Source organism: Pinus tabuliformis, chromosome J, assembly GCF_031772625.1.
Source record: "Pinus tabuliformis cultivar Carrire ecotype Pingquan chromosome J, CPIR1, whole genome shotgun sequence".
Taxonomy (NCBI): Eukaryota; Viridiplantae; Streptophyta; class Pinopsida; order Pinales; family Pinaceae; genus Pinus; species Pinus tabuliformis.
In genome coordinates, this window is record NC_142295.1 from 10552970 (window position 1) to 10576162 (window position 23193).

The window sequence follows — 23193 nt, forward strand, 5'->3', positions numbered from 1 at the left end:
GATTCTGCTTCGATATCATGGATGAGCAGGAAGCAGAAGTCAGTTGCTATAAGCACCGCCGAGACCGAGTACATAGCTACAAGTATGATCTCGTGTGAAGTTGCATGGTTGCAGAAGCTCTTAAGTGAGTTGTTTGTACACATGATGAATACCACAGTGATTCTCTATGACAACCAGAGGGGAGATTCGATTATTGAGGAATCCTGTATTCGATGATTTCTTCAGTAGATAGACATCAGATACTGCCTTATTTGCGATATGGTAAGTCGATGAGCGAGGAGGCTCCATCGCATTGAGATTGATGTACAGGTCGCAAACATTTTGTCAAAGCCCCGGAGAAAGTTCAAATCTGTGACTTTCCCGAATGACTTGGAGTCGTTGAGAGACCTTCTTATAAGGGTCCTGCATGTTGCATGCATTGAGCTCTAGGAGCTCTGGGGGCTTGGGGTACTTACTGGAGCAACATACGACCACAAGGCGACTCACCCTCCCCTGGTGGTGCACTATGAACAGGATGATTAGTTCTCCTGCGGGCCAGGATGATTTGTTCTCCGTGGCGACTATGGAACAAGATGATTAGTTCTCCTGTGGGCCGAGATGATTAGTTCTCTGTGGCATCCACTGACAAGATGATTCGTTCTCGTGTGGACAGGATAATCAGTTCTCCTGTCGACACATCCTACCCATGCAGTTTGGGACTCATGGGAAGTACCTCTCATCTGATCAATGAGCAGGGAAATGAGGATAGGGACCATAGTAGTACTATCGATCGATGCATCATTGTATCTACCTTACTCCCTATGCTAGGATGACCTCCATTGATCTGGGATTAATGAAACTGATTTGGGATCAGTATGAGTGGTTTGAGACACTCTCTTATGACATTGATCTGGGATCAATGAAACTGATCTGGGATCAATATGAGTGGTTTGAGACACTCTCTTGTGACATTGATGTGGGATCAATGAAACTGATCTGGGATCAGTATGAGTGGTTTGAGACACTCTCTTGTGATATTGATCTGGGATCCATAAAACTGACTTTGGGCCAGTAAGAGTGAAGTGACACACTCTCTTCAGATGAAACTGACTCTGGGTCAGTAGAGAATGGTATGAGACATTCTCGATCAGTTCTTCTTCTTCATGGTTCAGCAGAACAGAGCAGTGCAGGGCACTGATGGCAGAGATAATACAGCCGAACATATGGATCAACGGATGGAGTTCTCCCTAGTTGAGAGTGAGTGTTAAAATTGGCAACTAGGGCCAAACTCCATGTGGGTCATCTTATTTATGGTCGCTGATATTTTTCTTGGATCCCTCTCATCGAGAGGTGTAGGATTGATCTAAAGATCATCCAATTCCGATAAGTATTCATGGAGTTATGAATTTATTTGCATTATAAGACAATTTGTCAAGGTCGGCCAGCAACCAAATAAACCCCACATGTGCTCAACGTTTTAGTATAAATAGAGGTGGCCTTCAAGTCATTTCAACACATTTGGGATCGCTTCCCCTCTCTACTTGTCTTTGGGTTTTAGTACGAGGAGAGATCCTAAGGAATAATGTTGTCCTGATCTAAAGGGCCAAAAAGCCGGAACTCCCGGAAAAGCCGAAACTGCTGAAAACGCTGAAACTGCCCGAAAAGCCAGAAATGCCAGAAATGCCAACAAAGCCAGAAATGCCAGAAAATCCGGAACTGCCAGAAAATCCGGAACTGCTGGAACTGCCGGAAATGTCGGAAAAGCCAGAACTACCAAAAAAGCTGGAAAAGTTGGAACTGACGGAAAAGCTGAAACTACCGGATAAGACGGAACTGCCAGAAAAGCCGTAACTGCCGGAAAAGCTGAAACTATCAGAAAAGTTGGAAAAGTTGAAATGTCAGAAAAGCTAGAACTGCCAGAAAAGTCAGAAAAGTCGGAAAAGCCGAAAAAACCGGAAATGTCGGAACTACTGGAAAAGTCGAAACTACCAGAAAAGCCAGAACTGTCGGGACTACCGGAACTACCAGGGACAACCGAAACTGCCGGGAACTGCCGAAACAGTTGGAGCATCTATCTCCGAAGGAGAGCAACATGCAAGGGACAACTAACTAACATTGAGACAGTTGTATGGTACTTAGCAGCAAATACACCAAGCATGCAATGTTACAGCTAGCATGCAAGAGACAACAAGCATGCTAGGGACAACAAGCAAGCAAGGTGCAGCCAACACATAGGTCAGGATGGCAACATGGTGCAGTAATGGCACATAATGCAGTACAGTGATGGGTACAATCATGATTAATGAAGCGTGATGAGATGCAGCATAGTGATGATGGGTGTAGCATGGTGCAGCGTGGTAAGGTGCAGCATGATGACGAAATGCAACACAACAATAGGTGAAGGAGTCACCTTGGAGAATTAGTTGAAGCAGCATGTTTTCAACTGATCTCATGTATCATCTTCTTAGAGATGATCTATGCTCTTATCTAGATAAGTCAAAGTGTTGACTTCTGTTGTAAACGTGCTATTTCTCTCTCTGTCTCTGCTAAACTATTGAAGAACATATAAGAAGAATTGATCAAGGGTTTCCCCACATTGGGGTTTGTCCGTCGCTAGCACCACATCTTGTGTCCTCTTGTTTTGGCTTGTGTTCTGCGATTTATGTTTATGTTCTATCTGCAATTTACTTTAATGCTGATGTGATTGCTAATCTGGAAAAGATATGGAGCTAACTGTAAAAATTGAAATAAATTGCTCTAAGCATAGAACATACCTAAAATTAACAGTACTTAAGCGAAAGTTGAAGGATGAAACATTATATTTCATTTCAGCGTCAAAAGTACAGTGTGCTTAAGCAAAAGTTGAAGGATGAAATGCACGCATGAGAAGGATGTGCATGAACACAGGGATATTGATGATTTCCTTGTATTTAAACATGTATGTGTAATTAACTTGAAGGGTTGATTGCTTTGTTTTTAAACATGCATGTAATGTTGACTTGGAAAAAGTTGATTTGGTCTCCAAGATGGAGATAATGATGAAGTGTTTCATCTTTGAAAAAAAATCCTAAAGTTCTTTTTCTACATGCTTGACTTGAAGGGTCAATTGTTTTAAAGGCATGTTTTGTTGGCTTGTTATCTAGTCAATCATTTGTATGCGGATGTAAAGACATGGAGGAGTTCACAAGATATGAAATTTGTTTCTTTTGTTGAAGCAGGAGTTTAGGCCATCCAATTGTTGTCTGTAATCCTGTTGTTGTTAACAGTTGTTGTTGACAGTATGTCAAACAGGTACAAATGAAAATTTTGTGAAGCAGATGTAACTTCACATTGGTTTGAGCCACCTTGGATCAATGATCAAGGCAGAGAAGTTCAAACTACCTTCTGTGACTTTCTCAGCAAGAGTTCTGCAAGAAGTCAAGGAGGAAGACAGTTCTTCCCAGGAGGACAAGCAAATCCAGGAAGGAAGTGTTCAAAGGCTTTGGTTCAAAGGCACTATGCAAGGCAAGTGTATGGAGGCTGAAAGAAGAGGGTGACGTACCCTCATCTACTGTTCAAATCAGTATATCAGTCTTTTGGAGTCCAAAAGCTTTTTAGTGGGAAGGCGTGATCCAAAATGGATCTAACATAGACTTCTAAGTCTATGAATTTTCCTCATAGAGGAAAAATGAAAGTCATTGGATGATTTTGAAAATAGTCTCATTTCGTAGATTGTTTCATTCTGAATCCAACACAATTTGAATGGGCCAAAACAAACTCCGGGCGAAACAGTTATTGTAAAAAGAAGATTTGTCGAATGTCCTTAGAAAAGGAGGCATTTCTTATTAAATTTGGCCTAAGGGTTAATATTAGCCTTATGCGCTAAAAACCTATGTTAAGCGCTAAACCTTTATAAAGAGCGTTTCACATTAAAAAACACGTGGGCAGTCTTAACCAGGCAGATCCGAAGAATTTATAGAAAATAAACTAAACCTTTTGAGTTCTGGAAGGAGGGCAGTAAACAGTATTTCGGACGGGCTTCAGGCGATAAATGGTATTGGAAGGGCTTCACCCGATTCCATACACCAACCAACACGTAGCACGCCACACAAGAGAGAGAAAACCGCTTTTTCGGGCGGGTAACCTCTGTGCAAGTGGGCCACCCGAAATGGCTGTCAGCCGTTGGATTGGAGATCGCAGATCAACGGTGGAGATTGAGCAGACTGCTTGATGTTTCGGGTTTAGCACGAACCGTCGGATTAAATGAGGAATCAATGGTCCAGATTAACTGCCAAAATCGCATCATAGCTTAAAGACTTGTGACAAGCGCCTCCATCATAGTCGTCGGATGGATAAAAGGGATCAACGGTTGTGATTGAATCAGCGATCGCTGATCGGAATGGTTAAAAGCCCATGAAGTGATCGGAGCGATCGGGGATCGGAGATCGGGAAAGCAATACAAAGGGGCCATGCCATTGCGAACTTGCGATAAAGCGTATAGACCTAGTAAGGTTTATGGACACGATTTCATATCATTTGAAATTCGGCCTTGGCGCTCGATAGAGGATTTTCTATGTATTTCCGTGTATTTGGGTTTTTGGACCTTACACAATGCGATTGCGATATGCGATCAAAGCGCGGACCCGAAAGGTTTATAGAGCCAACTTGATATTATTTGAGTTCTGGCTTAAAGGCTCGTAATGTGTTTTCGCGAGTTTTGCCTATGTTTTCCGTTATATTGCTATTTCCAGGATTAAGGCAGAAGAAAGGTCGCCAATTCCTTTTCAATTGAAAACTACTCCTATTCTTAAAGCGTTTTGTGCCACACTATCAGGGGGCGTTGTGAAACAAGAATGCGTTATGGAAAACGCAAAGAGCCACGGAGACGGAAAGGAATGATTCCTCATGATTAGGGGCAGGTAAACGGACAGAAGCCGCAAAGCCAGAGAAGCTTAAGGGCCGCAAAGCTAGAGAAGCTTAAGAGCTGAGAGCCAGGAGGCGGACAGAGCCAGAGAACAGCAAAGAGATCAAATGATCAAGCTATTGCTGATGTCCAAAGTGTGCTGAAGACAGAAGGAGTTCCAGAGACAATTAAGAGAGTTCTAAGGGTGTTGGTGCAAACTAGAGCTCAAGATAGCTCAGAGCACTAATTGAAGGAGTCTAGTCCAGAGAAGCCTAGATCTGTCTGCAGAGTAAGGACAGCCAGGGGTAAGATGGTATTCTAAGCTCATAGGTACAGGTGTAAACCTATTGAATTAAGTGTGGAACTTGTAAAATAAGCATTACCATAATCCCAAAGAGCCTAACTGAGTTGATTAGAGCTCAAGGAGACGTAGCCCAAGATATCAGGGTGAACTCCATATTAAACTTGCTATTATGTGTATGATGCTTATTTGTTGCATTGTTTACTATTATAAGTTTTATTTCAGCATAAGCAAATGAAATTAAAGCACATAAACAGTTAAAGACAAACACAAGCGTACACCTCTTTCAAGCACTTTTAATTCCGCAATTATCAATCATAAGCAGAGACCTTGGGAATATATAAGCTTTGGAGTGGGAGAGGTTCTTGTAAGCATGACAAGAAGCCTTTTACCCCATTTCAAATCACCCTAGTAGAGTTGTTATTTGATTGAATCACTGATAATTAAGGCTTCATAATGGACCATAGTAGAATCTGTCATATATCTTTGAAAATAATATTGAGGCGCTAGATAGAATGAGACTGATTTAAGTTGCTTTATGTTGTAGTCTAGGGTTTGTAACAAAACCCTAGCAAGAAGTTGAAGTTTAGAAGTATGTCTCTTACTAATTATGAACCTAACAGGTTTAGGTATCTGATGTCTAAAGTATTTGATTGTTTTGACATAACTTTGATATTGTTAACCTCATGCTTCTATATATATTTGGTTGTACTTGCTATTAAAGTTTTGCAGGTACACATGATGTCCATATAAGCATGATCAGATGACCTTGATGAAGTTATGAAAGGTTGAAGCTTCTCTGATGTTATAGAAGAAGAAAGTAGTTGATCTCCCTAAGTTAAGAGGGAGCCTGGATAGAAGAAAGGGTATATATCCCCAATTGAGAGGGAGGGCACATTATGACAGTGAACACTTTGAATTAAAGAAAAATACCTGAGAAGAACTGAGAATATATTTGGTGTTGTTGAAGAAATGAAAGAAGAAGAAGAAAGCTTCCAACAAAATTGTATATGGATAACTTGATGATGCAAACAGCATCCAAATGAATGAGGACCGCGAAGGTTTGTGTTTACTTGTATGTTTGAAAGTTTATTAATGATTGAGGTTGTGATTGTACAAGTAAATATCTCCATGAAGAAAGATGATCACTTGAGAAGCATGCTTTCATAAATGGATATATTTAGTTTATTAGGGAGAGTTGAAGCATCTAATCGCAGATGCTTGGGAGGACATCTGGTCAGCTTGTGTGTTGATACCCTGATCTTGAAGAGGGAGGGTGTTCTTGGTCTTGGAGCTCTGACCTTGGATATGCACCTAGATCCCTGGGTTGATGGCTAGTTAGTAGGCATGATGGTACCTAAAGTGGTTGACAGCTTTAGTCCATCTCAGTCCCACCCGAATAGATAATCCTAGTCAAGTATCTAATTCGTGGCACTGAGTGTGCCTGAACTTTTCGTAGTTCATATTGGAGATCTTCCATGTACCTCTATATATTTGTAATTATGAATACCTTCCTAGTTAAGAGGGAGTGTTCAAGAATGTAACTAGGTTTAGTCTTCATAAATGTATTTAAGTCACAATATAATGTATTTGTCAAAAAAAATGAAATTTTATTATTATTAAAATTGACTTATTAAAGCATGGGTTTCATGCTTGGGTCAATTATTTTTAGGACAAAGCTTCTAGGGTTCCATTGTAGGCTTATAGGGTTTGTGTCAAGTGTCCATGTCCATGACATAAAGTAAATAACCCTTCTTGGGAATTATTTGTCAAGAAAGAAATTTATTTTATATTAGTATTAGTCTTCTAGGCCTCCTCCACCAAGTCGGCCTCAAAACTAGACAAGTCGACCTAAAACTTGGCAGCAGAATCACTATATAAAGGCAGCAACTCAACCTCATTTGTCACTCACATCAAGTTCGATCTGCAACTTCTGGGGCCAGAAAAAGTGTGAATTTCAAGAAAGAAGAGGAAGAAGGATAGCGAAAGAGGAGGTCTCTCATAGCCACAAGAAGTCAAAATTCTCTCTTTTTCCCACATGTGTGAAGTTGTGAAGTTGCTGGAGGGGCCAAAATTCTACAGTAACTGGGAGGCCAGAATTCTGCTACTGGGGGTCGAAATTCTACAACTGGGAAGTCGAATTTCTGAATTGTTGTTGGGCTAGAGCTGTTAGATAAGAAGAGTCTACTATATCGTTTTGGAAGGCTGACTTGGTGGAGGAGGAAAGTCTATTGGTCTAGAGTCTTGGTCTCAATCTGAATTATTGAAGGAAGAGTTCATGACTGGGTTTTCCCCTATATAGGGGTTTTGGCCTAGTTGTCTACATAAATATGGTGTCCCTGATCTTCATGTTTTGCTTTTGATAATTGCTTGATGAAACAAAGATAAAAGAACATTAAGAAAGTTAATAAGAACATAAGAATATCACAAGTAATTATCAACATAAGAAAAATCTTTCTACCTTTCTGATTTTCTAACACAAGGGATGTGCGCTTGGCGAGCATGCAAAACCAGCATTTCCTAACAGCGAGACCAAGTCCAAGGGAGTGTTGGATTTGGTGCATTTCAATATTTGTGGTCATATATCAATGTAGTCTATCTCTAGGTGTCGTTATTTTGTGACCTTCGTAAATGACTATTCCAGGACGGCATGGATTTTCTTCTTGAAGGCCAAGGATGAGGTCTTCGATCGGTTCCAAGAGTTTAAAGCTTTTGTGCATAACTAGAGTGGGAAGAAGATCAAAGTCTTGAGATCAAACAATGGGAACAAGTATACCTCTAATGAAATCAAGAGTTTTTGCGAGGCGGCAGGAATCAAGAAAGAACTAACAGTGCCCTACAATACGTAGCAAAATGGAGTGGCGGAGAGGAAGAACAAGACCATATTCGGAGCAACGAAGCCAATGATCCATGATCAAGATTTTCATGTGTTCTTGTGGGCGGAAGTTGTTGAGAAAAGCATACCAAGGAGGTGTTTCCTAGTGCCTTTTGCCTTTGTCCGAGGAAAACACATGAGACACCTTTTTAGTGTGTGACTTTATGAGTTACTAAAGTCATGTGATTTTAGTCACTTCATGTGGCTCAAAAGTACAAAGTATTGTATTATATTAAAGTCATTTTATGTTTTTCAAAATGAGTTTATGAGAAAAAGTACATGCTACTTTATATTATTAAAGTTACTTTATGTTTAGAATGTGACTTTATGTGGGAAAAGATACAAGCAAAAAAAAAAACATTAAAGTGACTAGGGAGCCTCTTAATGAAGGGCGAGACATGAAAAGGGGGTCAATGGGAGATTACATCTCTACCCTTCATCAAGGAGAATTGACATTTAATCTCAGCCCTTGATCATAGGGTTAAGGTTGATTCATTAAAGAAGAATAAAAAGGGAGAAAAGGCAGAGGAGAGCATTCATTTCTTCAAGTGTAGAGATGCAGAAGGAGAAGTAGAGAAGAGATTGAGAGAGCTTCAAGAGGAGGTTGAGAGAACCTCAAGAGAAGGCTGAGTGAGCCTCAATAGAAGGTTGTGATAGATAAGGAGAAGGAGGGATGCTGAGACAGCCTTCGCTAGTGGAGAGAATCTACAACAAGGATAAGGAAGGTTGTGAGAGCCATTATTTGCTAAGGAGAGAAGCTACAACAACGTGAAGGAGACCTAAGTCTAAGGTTAGCAGAACTGCACACAAATCAAGGAAGAGCAACAACTACAACAGCCAAACGCAACACGAATTTCAAGGAGATACAACATTGAGATTGAGGCTTCTCCTACATAGAAATCAAGGCAAGAATCAGTCGAATTTCAAGGAGAACCAGACCCGAGTTTCCTGGGTCTATGGAATGCATTTTGAGGAGTTTAAAGTGTTGTCTAAGGGTGTAAATTTCAAGGCAAACAAAGCATTTATTGCAGAGTTGCTATAGTGTTGAAATCAAGAGAAAAAATCTACTGGAAGAGGCTCAAAATTCTAGGTTTTGGAAGAGCTGAGTATTGGCACAAATTTCCAGATCTGACAAGCTGACAATGGTACATATTTCAAGATAGCAGAGGTTTGACAATGGCACACAATTCGAAGTGCAATGTTTAGAACAATGGCAAGTATTCTAAGATGTGATTGTTGGACTATGCACAAGAATCAAGGTGGAGATAAGTTCTTTGATGTGTTATTTAATGTTGTAATTATTTCTCTGAGATTAGTAATAAAATACTCCTTCTAGACTGGTTTTCCCCTTGTGGATTTTTCCAGGGTCAGAGATTGAGCAAAAATCAGAGAGTCAAAATTATGTGTGTGCTTGTGTTGTTTATTTTATTAGTTGAAAAGAGAAAAGAAAAAAGAGTAGCGTAGCCTGACAGTGTTTCATTTGAATGTCATTTATGTTTATGCATCAGCTACATTGAAATAGGTTGTGTGTATTAAACAATGATATGCAAAACAAATTGAAACCGGAGATGCTACAGGGACTTGAAAGAATTTTCTACATGGTATCAGAGCTGCCAGTGAACCTCAACTGATAAACCGAGAATCCAACGAGCAGAAAACTACCTATATACCAAAAACTTGTGGTTGAGAGGGAGGTGTTTGCACAATTTTCAGTGAGTGGGAATTTGTGTTGGTTGTGGAGGTTAGATGGCTATGGGTTTGAGGATGGAGGATAGGTTGAGTAGGGCTGGAAACTTTGGTCCATGGAAGGAAAAGATGAGGAAGTTGAGGTGTGAGCTACTGTAGAGAGTGCAGTACAACCTCCCACTAATCTAGTTCAGTTGGTAGACTTCAACAAGCGGAATGTGAAGGCTAAGAGGATCCTTCTAGATGCTATCAAAGACCACATTATACCTCATGTATCAGGGAAGAAATATGCCTATGAGATGTGGGATTCCCTAATAAAATTTTACTAGAGCAACAATGAGAACAAGAAAATGGCGTTGCGTGAGAAACTAAAAAACACCAAGATGACCAAGACTAACACAGTGACCTCATACCTCACCAAGATCACATAGGTGAGAGATGAGTTGGTTGCAGAGGGAGAGATTATCCCTGAGGACCAGTCGGTCAGGACAGCATTGGATGGTTTTCCCAAGCAGTGGGATGGATTCATACATATCATTGTTACCAGAGAGCACTTTCCTGAATGGAGCAAGGATGTGGGATTATTTCATTCAAGAGGAGACCAAGAGGAATGCCAAGAGTTTCAATCAATGTCATGGGGCAGATGAGAAGGAGAATGTAGCCCTCGCAGTTATTGGCAAGCAGAAGGCCAAGAAGGGGTCTTTTAGTGGGGTCGGGCAACATAAGGGAGAACAAGAGTCCGAGAAAGACATGAACAAAGTGAGATTCTTTGTGTGTAAGAAGATGGGTCATTATGCCTTTCTGTGTTCCAACAAGAAGGAGAAGGGTGTGGCAGCATTAGCCGAGGTGGATGAAATTGCCACCAAGTCTTATACATAGTTTGCTTTAGTGGTGAGTCTAGCCACTAGTGATATTGAACAGTTGGCTCCTGAGCAGGGGAGCACACCACAAATATTAGGATCTTTAGGAGTTGCACAGGGATAAGGAGGATCACCGACTTCTGGAGTGGTGAGAAACACCTTTCTCAGTAAGAGGGAGTGTTGAAACTTGAGAAAAAGGGTACCAAAGAGGTGTTTCGTAGTGCCTTTTGCCTTTGGCCTAGGAAAACACGAGACACCTTTTTAGTGTGTGACTTTATGAGTTATTAAAGTCATGTGACTTTAGTCACTTTATGTGGTTCAAAAGTACAAAGTATTTTAATATATTCAAGTCACTTTATGTTTTTAAAGTGACTTTATGAGAAAAAATACATGGTACTTATATTATTAAAGTTATTTTATGTGGAAAAAGGTACAAGGCCCAAAAACAACATCAAGATGATAGGGGAGGCTCTTAATGAAAGGGGAGATATGAAAGGGTGTCAATGGGAGATTAGATCTCCACCCTTGATCAAGGAGCGTTGAGATCTAATATCAACCCTTGATCATAGGGTCAGGACTTCACTTCATTAGAGAAGACTAAAAAAGGAGAAAAGGCAAAGGAGAGAATTCATTTTTTCTAGCGTAGAGTTGGGGAAGAAGAAGTAGAGAAGAGGAGGTTGAGAGAGCTTCAATAGGAGGCTGAGAGAACCTCAAGAGAAGGTTGTGATATCTAAGGAGGAGGGAGGCTAAGATAGCCTATGTTGGTGGAGAGAATCTATAGCAAGGAGAAGGAAGGTTGTGAGAGCCATTATTTGCTAAGGAGAGAAGCTACGACAGGGTGAAGGAGACCAAATAGGCCTGAGTCCAAGGCTAGCAGAGTTGCGCGCAAATCAAGGAAGAGCAGTAGCTACAACAATCAAACCCAACATGAATTTCAAGGAGATATAGTGTTGAGATTGAGGCTTCTACTGCATAAAAATCGAGGCAAGAATTAGCCTGAATTTCAAGGAGAAATAGGCTAGAGTTTCCAAGGTCTGTGGCACGCATTTTAAGGAGTTTAAAGTGTTGTCAGAGGGTGTAAATTTCAAGGCAAGCAGAGCCTTTAGCCGTAGTCTAACTAGCCAGAGGAATTGTCGGGAAATTTATGGAAATTCCGGTCATATTTAGAGAAAATCCAGCAAGGATTTTTGTAAATCCAAGTTATAGTTGTTAAACTTCAAAATTTTAGATGTCTCACACGTTTTTGAAGGTGCTGAATCCATTTCCATCATCAAAAACACGATTCGAACACTGCCTCTACAAGATTTTTTTAAATTTTTTTGCCCGGATTCCGGCGACTTTTGGCCGTCTGGATAATTCCTCAGCCTCGGTAGACGACTTCGAGCCTTTATTGCAGGTCTACTGCAACACTGAAATCAAGAGAAAAATATCTTGGAAGTAGCTCAAAATTCTAGGTTATGGAAGAGCTAAGTATTGGCATGAATTTCCAAATCTGACAGGTTGATAGTGGTCCGTATTTCAATGTAGCAGACGTTTGACAGTGGCACATCGTTCGAGGTGTAGAGGTCAGAACAATGGCACATATTCCAAGCTGTGATTGTTGGACTGTGCACAAGAATCAAGGGAGAGATAAGCCCTTTGATGTGTTATTTAGTGTTGTAATTATTTCTTTGAGATTAGCAATAAAATACTCCATCTAGACTGGTTTTCCCCTTAAAATACTCCTTTTAGACTGTTTTTCCCCTTGTGGATTTTTCCAAGGTCAGATATTGACAAAAAATCAGAGTGTCAAAATTATGTGTGTGCTTATGTTGATTAGTTTATGAACTGAAAAGTGAAAGGCAAAAAGAGTAGCGTAGCCTAGCAGTGTTTCATTTGAATTCCATTTATGTTTATGTATCAGCTACATTGAGATGGGTTGTGGGTATTAAACAATGATATGCAAAACAAACTTAAACAAGAGGAGCCACAAGGACCTAAAAGAATTTTGTACAAAGGCTTGTAAAGCAGCAGTGTAATTACAAAACAAGAGTCCTCACAAGCCAATGGAGGACAAGACTCCTGGGGAGGCATTTACAAGAGTGAGAACAGAGGTGAGCCAACTTCACATCCATAATATCTCAGTGTATGTCCACATTGCATCAAAGATGAGGATTAAACTAGAGCCCTCATCTGAGAGTGGGATTTTTGTTGGATACAGTGAGATCTCAAAGGCCTACTGGGTCTACATTCCAAGGCAGAGGAAGATAGTAGATAGTCGAGATGTCAAATTTGAGAAGGTCACATTAGACAGGTCCAACAATAACAGAGGACCAAGAGCAAGAGGCTTTGAAGTTTGAGCAAGGAACAACAGCACCAACAGTTGGATCATAGCCTTTTGATCAAGAGGAGTGAGATGTTCCTTCAAGCTCTACCAAGGGGCTGAGATGGGTCGAGCAAACCTTGAGGGATGCAGGGGAGCATGTAGAAGCTCCTAGTAGGACCTTCAAGGAGAGTAAACTACCAATGATATTTTTCAGATATGTGGCCTTGATTAGCAGCGTTAGTGAATCTGAGCATTCTACCTTAGAGGAGGAAGTAGACCAACATGTTTGCAAGGACGCCATAGTTCTCCCAAAAGAAGGAAGGAGATTACGATGAGACATTTGCATCCATCGCCAGATATGCATCTATCAAGACAATTATATCTATTGCCTCAGAGATGGGGTGTAGGATTCATCAGATGGATGCGAAGATTGCTTTCCTCAATGGGGTAATTGAGAAAGAGGCATATATTGAGCAACCACAGTGATTTGAGGTGTGCATAGGAGGGAGTTCCATGTATGCATATTGAAGAAGGCCTTATCCAGACTTAAGCAGGCACCTCACACATGGTGCTCAACGATTGATGGGTACCTACTTGGATTGGGCTTCACCAAGAGTGAGGTGAAGTTATGTACTTGTTGATGGTGAGTTGCTTATCTTGGTATTGTATGTCGACAATTTCTTTTTGACAAGATAGGAGAAACTCATAGGGATGTGCAAGGAGCACCTTGCTTCAGAGTTCAGGATGAAGGATACTGGATTAATCCACAACTTTTGCGACTGGAGGTGTGGCAACAACTGGGAGAGATATTCCTAAGGCAAGGCAAGTATGAAGTTGAGATCCTGAAGGGATTCAAGATGGAGGTTTGCAAGACGATGTCTACACCCACAATTACCAACTTGAGAAAGTTGAACGCTTCTAAGAGTGAGTTGGTGAATCCTACATTGTACAGTCAGTTGATTAGGTCATTGATGTATATGGTTAATATTAGGTCGAATATATGCTTTGAAGTGAATAAACTCAACCAGATTATGGTGGAGCCAAGGAGGGTTCATTGTGTGGCAACGAAACATGTGTTGAGGCATCTTTTTGGTACAGTGGACTTTGGACTGAGATATGTTAGAGTCGGTGGAGTACAGTTGCAGGGCTATGCAGATTCAGACTAGGCTGAGAGTGTAGTGGATAAGAAGAATACATCCAAATATGGTTTTAGCTTGGGGTCAGCAAGATCTCGTGGTTTAGAAGGAAGCAACACTCAATAGCACTTAGCTCAGCAAAGGTCGAGTACATGGCAACAATTCTAGCATGTTGTGAGGCCATATGGCTTCACAAGATGCTCTCAAAGTTGTTTGGTCTTGAGATGGTGCCTACAATGGTCCATTGCGATAACCAACGCTTCATCAAGCTTTCAAGAATCCAATGCTCCATAATAGGTCCAAACACATAGAGATCAAATACCACTTCATCAGAGACAGGGTCCATATTAATTTTTCTTAGGGCTATATTGTTCTTTGCTTTGATATCTACATTTCATTATTTCCATATTTAAATTCACCCAATAGCATCATATCATTATTCAGATTTACATCATTATTCAGCAACATATGCAACTATGTAGAAAGAACAATATCCTCATCAATACAGCGAAACATAAAGGAACAATAGAAGAAAAGCATTCACAAATAGAGACACCAGGATTGGTCAAAGACCAGGGAAAAACCGACTACGAGGAAAACCCTTTCAAATTCTTCTTCTTATGAGATTGTCATTAAATGATTCAGCAAAAGAGAGTACAATGATCCACATCTCCATCCATACAACTATCCAACAAAATCAACTAAACGATATCCCTAAGATGAACCCAACCATGCTAATAATCCAAAAACACTAATTCAGGAACCTGTAGTCAATTGTCACTAACTGTAGTCAACTGTCGAACTCTGAGATCAACGGGCGAAAACTTTGTTGATTTTTAATGTACCTTGGACAAGTGGTTTCCCATGGGTTAGTCTCTACCTAGGGAAAAGTGTCCAAAATAATTCTTTTCCTAAGTGTAACTTTATAAAGTGAAAGTGACTTTATAAGTGGTAAAGTCAATGTTAAATTATAAAGTGAAAAGTGACTTTAGACATAAAGTACAATGTGGGTACTTTATATGGGTGAGTTAAAAAATAGAAAGTGAGAATTAAATGCACATTTATTGTCATTCCTTGATCTAAATGAATCTGAGCCATTAGATCTTAGGGTTGCCCAAACATCATTTAGGGAAATAAAAGGGGGAAAAGAAAAGAGAGACTGTATTCATTCTTCATGAGCAAATTAGAGAAAGGACGCTGAGAGCTGTAGAAAAGCTCCGAAGGAGAAATTTGTTACAACAAGTTGAATGAGTGATTTCTGGGACAAGTTGGACACAAAAATCGAGGCATAGAAGACAGCAGAAGGTACAATGTGAACAATATTTCACGTCTTTTGAGAGAAGTTTTTGAGAAAAAAATTAAAACAATGCTTACATGTCGTATAGCGGTACGAAAAATCCGTACAATATGTATCCGTATAATACATATTTTCAACTTCAAGTGGGCACAAAAATCGAGGCAAATTGGGCACGGTTTTCAAGGAGTTTTGGGCTAAAGAGATAAGTTGTATTTTGTTGTTTTGTTTTGTCTGCAAATGTATCTTCCCTGAACTTTAAAGATAAATAAATTTGAAGAGCTCTCTAACAGGTTTTCCCCAGAGAAGATTGAAGGGGTTTTGCCTGGGTCTAAGTTGACCAAAAATTTGTGTGTATTTTTATGTGTGTTGTTGGTCTGTTTATATCCGTATTTATTTTCAGCATGTGTTGACAATCCCATGTGTTTTAATCTGAAAAATTCATTTCCAGAATTCTATATGTTGAATGTACGTTTATAGGAAAGGGCATTTAACTAAATGGGAGTGATAAGGTGAAATTAAAACCGGGTTGGGATTGCAGGAAACATTTTAGTCATCAAATTTCAACAAACTTCGATCAACTGAAAAATTCAACCTTTAGGTTCCAGTCGCAGGGAACATGTGTGATGCATGCAATTGAAAATCTTCAGTTGAAATTTCTGCATGACATGCCTGTAGTTGCAGTGGAAATTTCTCCATGTCATGCATGTGGTTGCAGTAGAAATTTCTCCACGACATGCCTACGGCTAAGACCCAAAACCCTATAAACAGAGATGCGAACTTTGGACCCTGCAATTTCGAACCTGTGCAAACCAATCTTTGTGAACTTTCCTCAGACCTATGCGAGCCAAACCGAAGAAGAGAATAGAAGAATGTCCCATGATCATGTCCAAATGAGGTTGAGGTCACTTGTATTTATAGCCTTCCAAGGGTGTCCAATTTGTTTTAGAGCCGACCTGATCACATATGCACATGTGGAATTTAAATCAAAAATACACTTTCCCTTGTCCACATTGAGCACTTCAATAGTCAAAATTGGTCCTCTCAAAAAGAGGAATCTTATCCCATGGTTGGAATTTGTCACTGAGTTGTCAAATTAACAGTCCAGAGAGGTGCTCTAAGATTGCAGTACATTTCCACAAGAGAGCAAGTAGCAAATATTCTCACTAAGCCTCTAGTGAAGGAAAATCCCTTCCTTGCTAGGAGGGAGTGTTGAATTTTGTAGCATTGAAGGTCTTCTACATAGGTTTGGTGTCTTAGCATGTGGAAGTGAAGACCTCTTTCAGTGGTTGTTCAAGAAGAGCAACTAATATGGTCTCCTCCCTAAGTTTTAACTTAAGAAAAATACATGGATTAATTATTTGATTAATGTTGGCTTTGGGCTAAGGTTTTTCTAAGGATAAATAATTAATTATTTAAGTGATTTAGATCTAACCTCCATCATTGATCAAAGAAAGCTAGGATTTAATCCTAGCCCTCAATCACTTTGGAAATTAGGGATTCGACCTATGGAAAATTATAAAAGCACCCTAAGGGAGAGGATGAAGATACAACCAATGAAACACGAATCTCCGATCACTCGCGATTAATCACGAGTGAAACTCTGCTCTTCCCTCAAACGATCTGATTCAACTTTGAGCGAGTTAAACTCGCGTTGACCGAGTTTGACTTGTAGTCAACGTGAGTATGACTTGTGACTCACCGATTAATTGCGATTGAGGCGATTTTCAGCCCTCAATTCGGCCAGCACAAGTTTTACCTTTTAGGGTTCCCACATTTTTCGTTGCGTAGTTTAGTTAGGTTAAAAATTAAAAGTCAGTTGGTAACTGACTTCTCACTGCTAAAGCCTACAACTCATACGTCGAGAAGGTAATAGAGGCATGGTTTCAGTTTCAATTTACTCCACGTAATAGAGTCGTAGTGTAATAGAGGCGTAGTGTGCAGTGTGCTCTAGTGTAGCTTCAACATGTGCTCTGTTAGAGATTTTAATAGTAAATCATTATCGTATCATTTCAGCAACAATCAAGAGATTTCAAATACTTCTTTTTTATTGATTAGTATGCAGTATTTTATAAACTTTTAGAGGCAGATGCTTCTGGTTCTATGCAGTCACAGGGTCTATGTAGTCACATGTTAGGAGTCAGGACTCAGCACTTTGGATCGTGTTTGGACTCATAAATATATGAGATACTTATTCATTCATGATATTTTGGAGATCTATTGATATTATTCATTGTTTGGACATGGCTTTATTAAATACCAATGAAAAATGTTTTTTTATTTCAATATATGTGTATATCTTAGTTTATTGAATTCACCGATTTTTTCCCAATTTTTCCCGATCCAATTAAAACTCTAAGCTCTTTTGCCTCGCCAATTTATTGTCGATTCCGAGTCTGGTAACATTGAATACAACACAAACATGAGAGAAATTCAAAAAGAAGTTTTCTGAACAATTTGCAAGATTAATATTGCATATTTTTTGTGAGAGATTTGCATGGGTTGAGGAAGGAAAAGGACAGCAAGAGAATTTTCTATAGCAGAATCGATTACCAAGGACCCGCACGAGTGAGACAACCAATAGTTTTTTGTGGATGTGAAGGGGCTTGAGCAAGCCGAGTGGGTTGTTGATTTTGCTGGAAGAAATTATATCGGGTTTTATCGTAATTTCCTTGTAAATTCTAAGGGCTTATTTCCTTGGTTAGAGAGCCCATGATTTCTCTGAGAAATTAAATGATGAGAAGTTAGAGGGCTAATTTTTGTCGTTGCCTTGTCTGGATTTTCTAGGATATTTTTGGAAATATTTTCCACTACTATTTGCTAAATTATAGTGTCAAAGAATTTTTTGTTTGTATTTTTCATATTTTATTTACTACGGAAAATTATGAAAAAATACATTTATTGGGTAAAATAATTTTTGAGGGTAAGATAATTGCATGAGACATTAAATTGGCACTTGGAAAATTAACACATTTCACCACAGAATCATGCTCAACTTGAGAAAATCCTATTTGTTGTGCTTTAAGGACAAAGCATTTCTTAAGAGGGTGGCAATCTTATTAATGTAATAATAAGAAGTTAATTAATTAATGAGAAGCCAAGGGGCATGTACCTACTCACCTCGTGAGCAGTCAATGTTATAAGTAAGTCGTCAAGAGGGTTATTGTATCATCATTCATATCAATCATTTTATCAACCAATATATTTTGTATCTACAAAATAATTATAACTTTAATATAAACAGGGACTGTTGATTACATACATGTCCACATGTCCCGTTTGGGGGGATCTAAATGTCTGTATTAAACATTCATGACCCATTTTGGGGGGTCTACATGTCTGTGTCGAACACCCACGTCCCAATGTCATGTGGCTTAAGGATGATAGTGAGTTCATAAAAATTCTAAAGCCAACAATTAGAGTTGAGGATAAAGGCCCTATCAATTATGTTCTGGGGCCATGGATAGGGTCACAAAAGCCATTTGGGCATCATATGCGAAAGGATACAAATAAATGATTCTTTGGGAGACCATTGATTCTAGGTAGCAAAGGGCCTTTGCATTCATGATCATTATCCTAATCCAGAATTTTTCTATAATGAACCCTTCATTGTTGATTTAGAGGCCTGGAAGCACTCTTATAGCACAATACAAGATTTTTATCCATCTTAAGAATGTTGATGTCTTATTTGGTTATAATTTAGTAGTGTGAGCGCAAAATAATCTCTTACCAAGAAGCCTACAATGCATAGAATAGTCACTCTTATGAAGGTCACTGATTCGGAACAATGTGGGTCTAGCTAACAATAAAAAAAGTCTAACCAAGAAGTTTTCTTTTCGCTATAATTTGCTTTGCAATGCGTAATATAGTCTATTTTATTTGGACTCTTGAATCCTTATTTAATGGTTGTTCATTTATTATTAATGTTTGCAATATCTGGTTGTGTTGTGGGGTGAGTTTGGCAGTCATACCCCTAAATTCTAATATATAAAAACTTGTTATATATGTTAAGAGTCAAATTTGTAGTGCAAGCAAAATTCCTGTTTTAATTATGTGCTAATTTTATGTTCTGTTAACTGCTGTATGTTTTTAGACTAAGGACTTTACATAGGAGAATTTCAGGCTTAAGAAGAAAGCAAAGTTCAAGTAGTAGAGCATGCTTTCATGTCTAAACTTATCTCCTTAAAGCATTCTATTCTAGGCAGCCTTATCATGCATGCCTGGGCACACTTCTCTAGGCAAGATTAGGGTTAGGGTTTAGCTTTCTTAGCCTATGCAGACCAGTGGGATGGTTCATATTTGTAGCCCTTTTCTCTCTAGTCTACAAGTGAGATAGACTCTAGAGAACTCCATGCTAGAAGCAAGACAGCTAGTGTGTTCAGGTACTTTTGTTGTGTAAGCTTCTGTTTCTAAATTAATAGATGGATATGTGATTGGTGCTGCATATTAAGTTGCCGTTATATAATATCAGATTGATGTGTTTTCAGATCTAGTGTACCTGTACTTGCAGTCTTGTTTAATTATACAGTTTTTAGTCACCTAGGATTTGCTTAGGAGTGCAGATCTGTTTACCATGGTTTGAAAATTAACTTGGCAAAAAGTTCTACATAACAAAACTCAACTTTTCTTGAAGCTATGTTATAGTATGAAAAGGGGGATTGCCAATTAGGCGTCATTCACAGGTGAGATAACAACAGAGTATTGCTTCACCTGTAATGCCAATCAACCCTTTTCTAAAAGAAAGGCATCATACTGGATACATTAGGGCTTATGGTTTGATACACTTACTATTTTTGCTTGCAACTTATAAATAGGTGAGAAATCACGATAACAAGAAAGGGACAAGCATCACAGGTTCCCATCCAAGTAAAACACATTACCCCAATCAAAAGGACACCAATCCCTATGTTTCATGGACCAGAACAAAACCAGATACAAAAGAAGTGTTTAATTATCTTCGGTTCTCATTACAAACTGCCCCCCACCATACAGCATGAGTTTCAGAGGAGACGGTTGGGAGTAAGTCACAAATGATTTTGACAGAATGCCTACCATTCAGACTTCACACCCAACCTAAAGGAAGTACATTATTTAAGGAACAACACTTTGGAAAATATTTATTCAATAAATGAGATCTTAACAAGACAAAATCCTTGATAAAATTTTCCATTAATCAGAGCTTGCACATAAGCTAAAGGAAATGCACTCTTTACAGCACAAACCCCCCTGGGACACGTTTCTCAAATAAATGAGATCTTAACAAGCCAACATCTTCGATCATATATTCCATTGTACTCGCTATGATTAAATAATTAGACCTTAACAAACCAAAATCCTTGAACACAATTTCCACTGTACTTGCCTTTTCAATTTTAACTTTGATTCTTACAAAAAAGTCCAATAGACCAGGTCGGTGCGTTAAAAAGAAAACATAAACACATCTTAAAAAAGGCGAATTGGAGTGCGTTAAAAAGAAAACATAAACACATCTTAAAAAAGGTGAGTTGGCAGGAAACTCACATATTACATTCTTTCGCTTCGTCGTTTGTGTGCTTGTAAACACAATCCTGCTCTCTGCACACACCAAACCGGGTAAAGAACCGACAGACCGGCATCCGGCTCTTGTCATACTGATGCAGGAACCCACAATCATCACCCTTCATGCATAAACTCCTCAGCCAGTGCCTGCACACAGTCTGCCTGAAACTCCTTCCACCAGACTGTGCAGAGGGTTTGTGTCCAGAGACGTCAAAAACAGCTGCCCCATTTGAAGGGGTTACGGTATTTAAATCATCTGAAATTATAGAATTTCCCAATACATGTGTATAAGAAGGAATAGCGGGCCCTGCTTCTAGACCACCCTCGAAATCAAAGCTCAAAGCCCCCTCTGGATCCTCCATCTAAACCTTCTCTTGTTTTCAACACTAACTTCTTTAAACCGTCTGTAGATCCTCCATCGAACACTGAACCTTTGTGTGAAACCCTAATGTCTTCAAACTTCCTCTGCACCCTCCATCAAACCGTAAGCCCTTGTTACAAACCCTATTTACTTCGAAATAAGACGATGTTTCTCATAATTTTGTGGGCTTCAAAAGTGATTTTATTTACTCATATAATCAAACAAACGGCCGCATCACCTTGTTTCAGACTCATTTCTGTGGTTCGAGAAAAAATAAAAATAAAACCGTGTAGAGCCAAAATTCGAACAAATTCGCCCACCTCATATAAAAATGAGCGCCGCAGGTGCCATGGAAGGTTATGCGGAGTCAACTTGAGCTCTAAATAATAGGTTTCTTCGGCTTTGAAAATGAAATATCTACCCCTTCTTTTCAGTATTTGTAAGTACGATTTCTCCTTCAAATCTTCGCCATTTTCCGCGACATAGAACTCGTTGGGACGAAGAAAATGTGCCCGACGCGATTATGTCAATTGTTGCTGCAATATTTGAGTTCTTGCTGCAATATTGGAGTTCTACTCGGTGTATACAAGCTTCCTAGTTCTTTTGTGAGGTTTCAAGCTCGGTTTTCCGATCGCCGGAAGCTCAGCATCCACTTGGAGGTCTTTTTCCAGTTAAATGCGTAAAAGAACTTTCATCTTTTCTCAGTTTCCACGGTCAGATAAATTCATTGGCGATCCTGTACGTAAGGAAGAGGGAAGAAGCGTAGATTTTATTCAAATTTTGTTTCCGCAATCTTTCCGGTCGGCTCTCCACTCCTTTACCTTTGCCTATGCTTCTGCTAAAGAAATTTCATTTTCCCGACATCGACGGTTGATATTTGGAAAGTCCACAGATGCTACCGTCAATGTGTAGCACAACAAACGGACTTTTAATTGCTTGGTTTTCTTAAAGGGAGATCTGGATGGACACGTGGATATATAACGGTATCGTTTTAACAATGGACACACTTAAATACAAGGTATTAAAATAATCTGACTTAGAATTAAATTAAATTAAATTATTTTAACGAGGCTAAATAGATTTAAGGGGATAAATTGCTTTTTCATTTGTTTGGTGTATTTAGTTATTTTCTTGTCAAGTCTCACAATAAATATGAGCTTCTCGACAAACCCCTGGCTAAATAGATTATCCCAAGAGCTAGCTGCGAAAATATCTGCATAACTTTCTGTGTTGTCTTTGAAGGTCTAGCATTCTAGAATGAAATGTTTTTTTGTTTCCACTTTTCCACTCAGCGATATTATTTTAAATATAGTAATAAAAAGAAATTAATTAGTTTTTACGTTTATGATGGTAAAAAAAGTTTATGGGAGAGAGTGCTTCGTCATGTGATTCTTGTATTCAGCGTTTTTCCTCTGTAGTTTCATAATGAGCATCTGCGTTGAATAAATTATCCTAAGAGCTAGATATCATAATATTTGCATAATTGTCCCTCTTGTCTTTGAAGGTCTCACATTCTAAAATGAAATGTTTTTTGTTTCCACTTTTTCGAAAGTGCAAAAAATACGTACTCTTTCTTCCCAAACTTCTTTTGGTCCTTTCCAACACTCTCTTTCACAATAAAGTTGATGAGAATTAGTCCTTAACTGAGCAATAAGATTTTGGCTCTCCAAGAAATATTATCCCCTATGTGCGCTTTTTTTTTATGATTATGAGTGGGATTAAACTCTTCAATATAGTATTTTCTCTTTCTCCCTAACTCTTTATCTCAAGCACGCTTGTAGAACTTGTCCATAACAAAAGTCTTTATCTCTTTACTATTTGTGGGACACATGCTCAAGTAAATACCTCATTTACTAAACCATTTGTTATTTTGCCGCATCCAAATTTTCTTTGTTTTGTACAATATGTCATTCAAGACAACCTTAGGCCATTTGCCCTCTTCCATTTGCTCAATTTTTTAAAATATTTTATGAGTC

The 23193-nt window shown here is 39.1% G+C and overlaps 1 protein-coding gene across 1 annotated transcript in view; it reads right to left on the reverse strand.

Annotated features, from left to right (window-relative positions):
* Positions 1-22101, reverse strand: part of LOC149225174 (30-kDa cleavage and polyadenylation specificity factor 30-like) — a 131350-nt gene extending 109249 nt beyond the window's left edge. The window contains exon 1 of the mRNA XM_089376972.1: positions 20839-22101. Within this exon, the coding sequence (XP_089233098.1) occupies positions 20839-21218 (380 nt within the window). The 5' untranslated portion in view covers positions 21219-22101. The remainder of the gene's footprint in view (positions 1-20838) is intronic.
* Positions 22102-23193: the final 1092 nt, after the last annotated feature.